Below are 2,885 nucleotides of genomic sequence, written 5' to 3' on the forward strand. Positions count from 1 at the left end.
GAAGAGTTTTGGCTTCCTATACATTTGCAAATCCTAGACATTGTGGGAGTAGCATTCTGACCCCAAATGTTAATGCAAATAATTTTGAACTGAAGCCACAACTCATCACTTTGGTTTAAAATAATTTCTCTTACAGAGGAGGACCACTTGAAGATCCAATCCAACACTTGTCCACCTTTCTGAGAATTTGTGACACTGTCAAAACTAATGGAGTGCACCCTGACAGCTATAAGCTATTGTTATTTCCATTCTCTCTCAGAGATAAAGCCACTCAATAGTTAGAATTCTTTCCAAGTTGCAGCAGTCAACACAAGCCAACCATCATCCACATGGGGAACAAATGAAGAAACTCAAGAGGATCAACAGCAAGAATAAGTCCAGTATATGCATAATCAAAATTATGGGACAAATGAGGTTTATGGTGACACTTATAATCCCTCATAGAAGAACCATCCCAACCTCAGATGGGGAGACAATCACAATCAAACTCAACAGCCATGGCAAAGGAACTCAAACCAAAATAGTTGGAAAAACACAAACAAAAACAACCATCAGAATAACAACCAAAACACTTATCCTCAACCCTCAACACCCCAGAACCAACCAATCTCACAAGACTCTCAGAGGATCATCAACTTGGAGCTCTTAATGGATAAAATGATGAAGTACCAAGAGATGACAACAAAGAACCAGGAAGCCTCCATGAAGAATATGGAAAGGCAGATTGGACAGCTTTCCAAATAAATTACTATTGAGAGACCTTTGAGCTCACTTCCAAGCGACACCATTCCTAATCCAAAGGAGGAATGCAAAGCTATACAGCTAAGGAGTGGAAAGATTTTGGTGAAAAATGAAGAAGCGATCAAGAAGCTAAGGGAAAATGACAAGAAGCAGGGTGAAAAAGAGTAAGCCACTAATGAGGATGTAACAGCAAGCAAGCAAACTTCAAAGCAGGCTCAAGAAAAGGTGGAATAGCCAAAAATTTCAAGAAAGGGGAAGGAAACAATTGAAGAGCCAACTAAGGACCACAGGCAGGAAGTAAACTTCACACCTCCATTACCATATCCCCAAAGGTTCAACAAGGAGGCTAAGGACCAACACTTCCCAAAATTTCTTGAAATCTTCAAGAGATTGGAGATCAACATACCCCTGGCTGAGGCACTTGAGCAAATGCCCCTATACGCCAAGTTTTTGAAGGAACTTATTAACAAGAAGAGAAGCTGGCAAGAAAAGCAAACTATTATGCTTACTGAAGAATGCAGAGCATTAATCCAGAAAGGACTCCCCCCTAAACTTGAAGATCCTGGAAGTTTCTTTCTACCTTGTGCCATTGGTATTATGACCATCAACAAGGCAATGTGTGACTTAGGGGCTAGTATTAATCTGATGCCTTCCTCTCTAGTGAAAAAGCTGTGCATAGAAGAAGTGAAACCAGTACAGATGTCTTTAGAACTGGTGGACAAGTCTGTGATATGTCACAGGGGTGTGATTGAGAACCTTCTAGTAAAGGTAGACAAATTCATATTCCCTGCTGATTTTGTGGTTTTAGATTCAGATGAGGATGAAGGTGATTCTATTATACTGGGGAGACCATTCTTGGCCACTGCTAGGGCCATTATAGATGTAGAGCAAGGAGAGTTAACCCTCAGAATGCATGATGAAAGCATCACCCTGAATGTATTTCCAGGAACACAGCTCATTGATGAAAAGAAAGACTGCATAGAAACTAACAAGGAAAATTTGCAATGGAAGGAAGGAATCAACAAGACGATCAGTAGTTACATTCCAAAGCAAGAAATAGATAATACAATAGGGCAAAAAGAGAAAGAGACTGTGCAGAGTGATGAAGAAATTCAAGAAAATATTGAAGTGTTAGCAACTAAGAAGAAAAATTCCAAAGTGAAGCCTACTGTCAAAGAAGAAGGATCAACAAAAAGAAAGAAGAAAAACAAGAACAAAACTAAAAAGGGTTGGAAGAACAAAAAGATTCCAACAGAGGGGTTCTCTAAGGGTGATGAAGTACAGTTGATCTATCAACAACTGGAAGCAAGCCAACAGACTGATGATTACTATACTGTCAGCAAAATACTCTCACTGGAGCATGCTGAAATTGAGCATCAAGGAACAAAGAAGAAGCTCACAGTCAGGGGGGATAAGCTGAGACATCACAGTCATCAACCACCATAAAAGAAGGGTTCAATGTCAAGCTAATGACAATAAAAGAGCGCTCCATGGGAGGCAACCCATGATTTAAGATTCTTGTTCGTTTTAAATTCAATAAATTATGATCACCTTAGCATGATTTTGAATTTTCTTAGACATACTTGAAAGATGCATACATTGTTTGAAACACATGCCAGACTTCTAAGTTTGGTGTGCTTGACAGCACACAAAAAATCAGCTTTTCAAGCATTCTTAGATCATATGCTTGGTCATTTCGATGAAGTATATGACCAAACACTAAGTTTGGTGTCTGCATATGTGCCAATCTTGAGAAAGATCAACTTTTGTTCAGAAAATCAAAATCATGCATAGATGAATCATGCATTGTCTTATTTTAGGAATTTATGTTAGGAAATGAATTAGAACTTATGATGAAAGTATCAATTTTGATAAATGGCTACATTTGACATTAATCCCTTAGCAAGAGACAAGTTTGGTGTTCTCCAAACCTTGGTCACTAAGTAAGGGGCACAATTGGTCTTTTATGACTAAGAAACATAATAAACAATCCAAGCATTCACCACTTCACCACCATGCTACAATTATGTCTTAAAGCTTACCATTTTGATTTAATTAGGAAAGAGGAGGCTGAGGTAAAGACAAGCTAAAGATACGGCTATGAAAAGCCAAGAGGGAAGGATCGCATGTGCCTAGAGAGGTGT

At 38.8% G+C, this 2,885-nt stretch overlaps 1 protein-coding gene across 1 annotated transcript; it reads left to right on the plus strand.

Annotated features, from left to right (window-relative positions):
• On the plus strand, nucleotides 1,243–2,348 carry LOC107611193. Its single transcript, XM_016313148.1, has 2 exons — nucleotides 1,243–1,911; nucleotides 2,319–2,348. The coding sequence occupies exons 1-2, from the start codon at nucleotides 1,243–1,245 to the stop codon at nucleotides 2,346–2,348; spliced, it is 699 nt and encodes a 232-aa protein (XP_016168634.1).

The sequence above is a fragment of the Arachis ipaensis genome, chromosome B08 (genome assembly GCF_000816755.2).
Source record: "Arachis ipaensis cultivar K30076 chromosome B08, Araip1.1, whole genome shotgun sequence".
Lineage (NCBI taxonomy): Eukaryota > Viridiplantae > Streptophyta > Magnoliopsida > Fabales > Fabaceae > Arachis > Arachis ipaensis.

Excerpts from the sequence above, each read along its gene's own strand:
- LOC107611193 (XM_016313148.1), top strand. The coding sequence starts at position 1,243 with ATGCTTACTGAAGAATGCAGAGCATTAATCCAGAAAGGACTCCCCCCT. Across the intron at positions 1,912-2,318 it reads ATTCCAAAGTGAAGCCTACT|ACATACTTGAAAGATGCATA; the intron begins GTCAAAGAAGAA and ends GAATTTTCTTAG.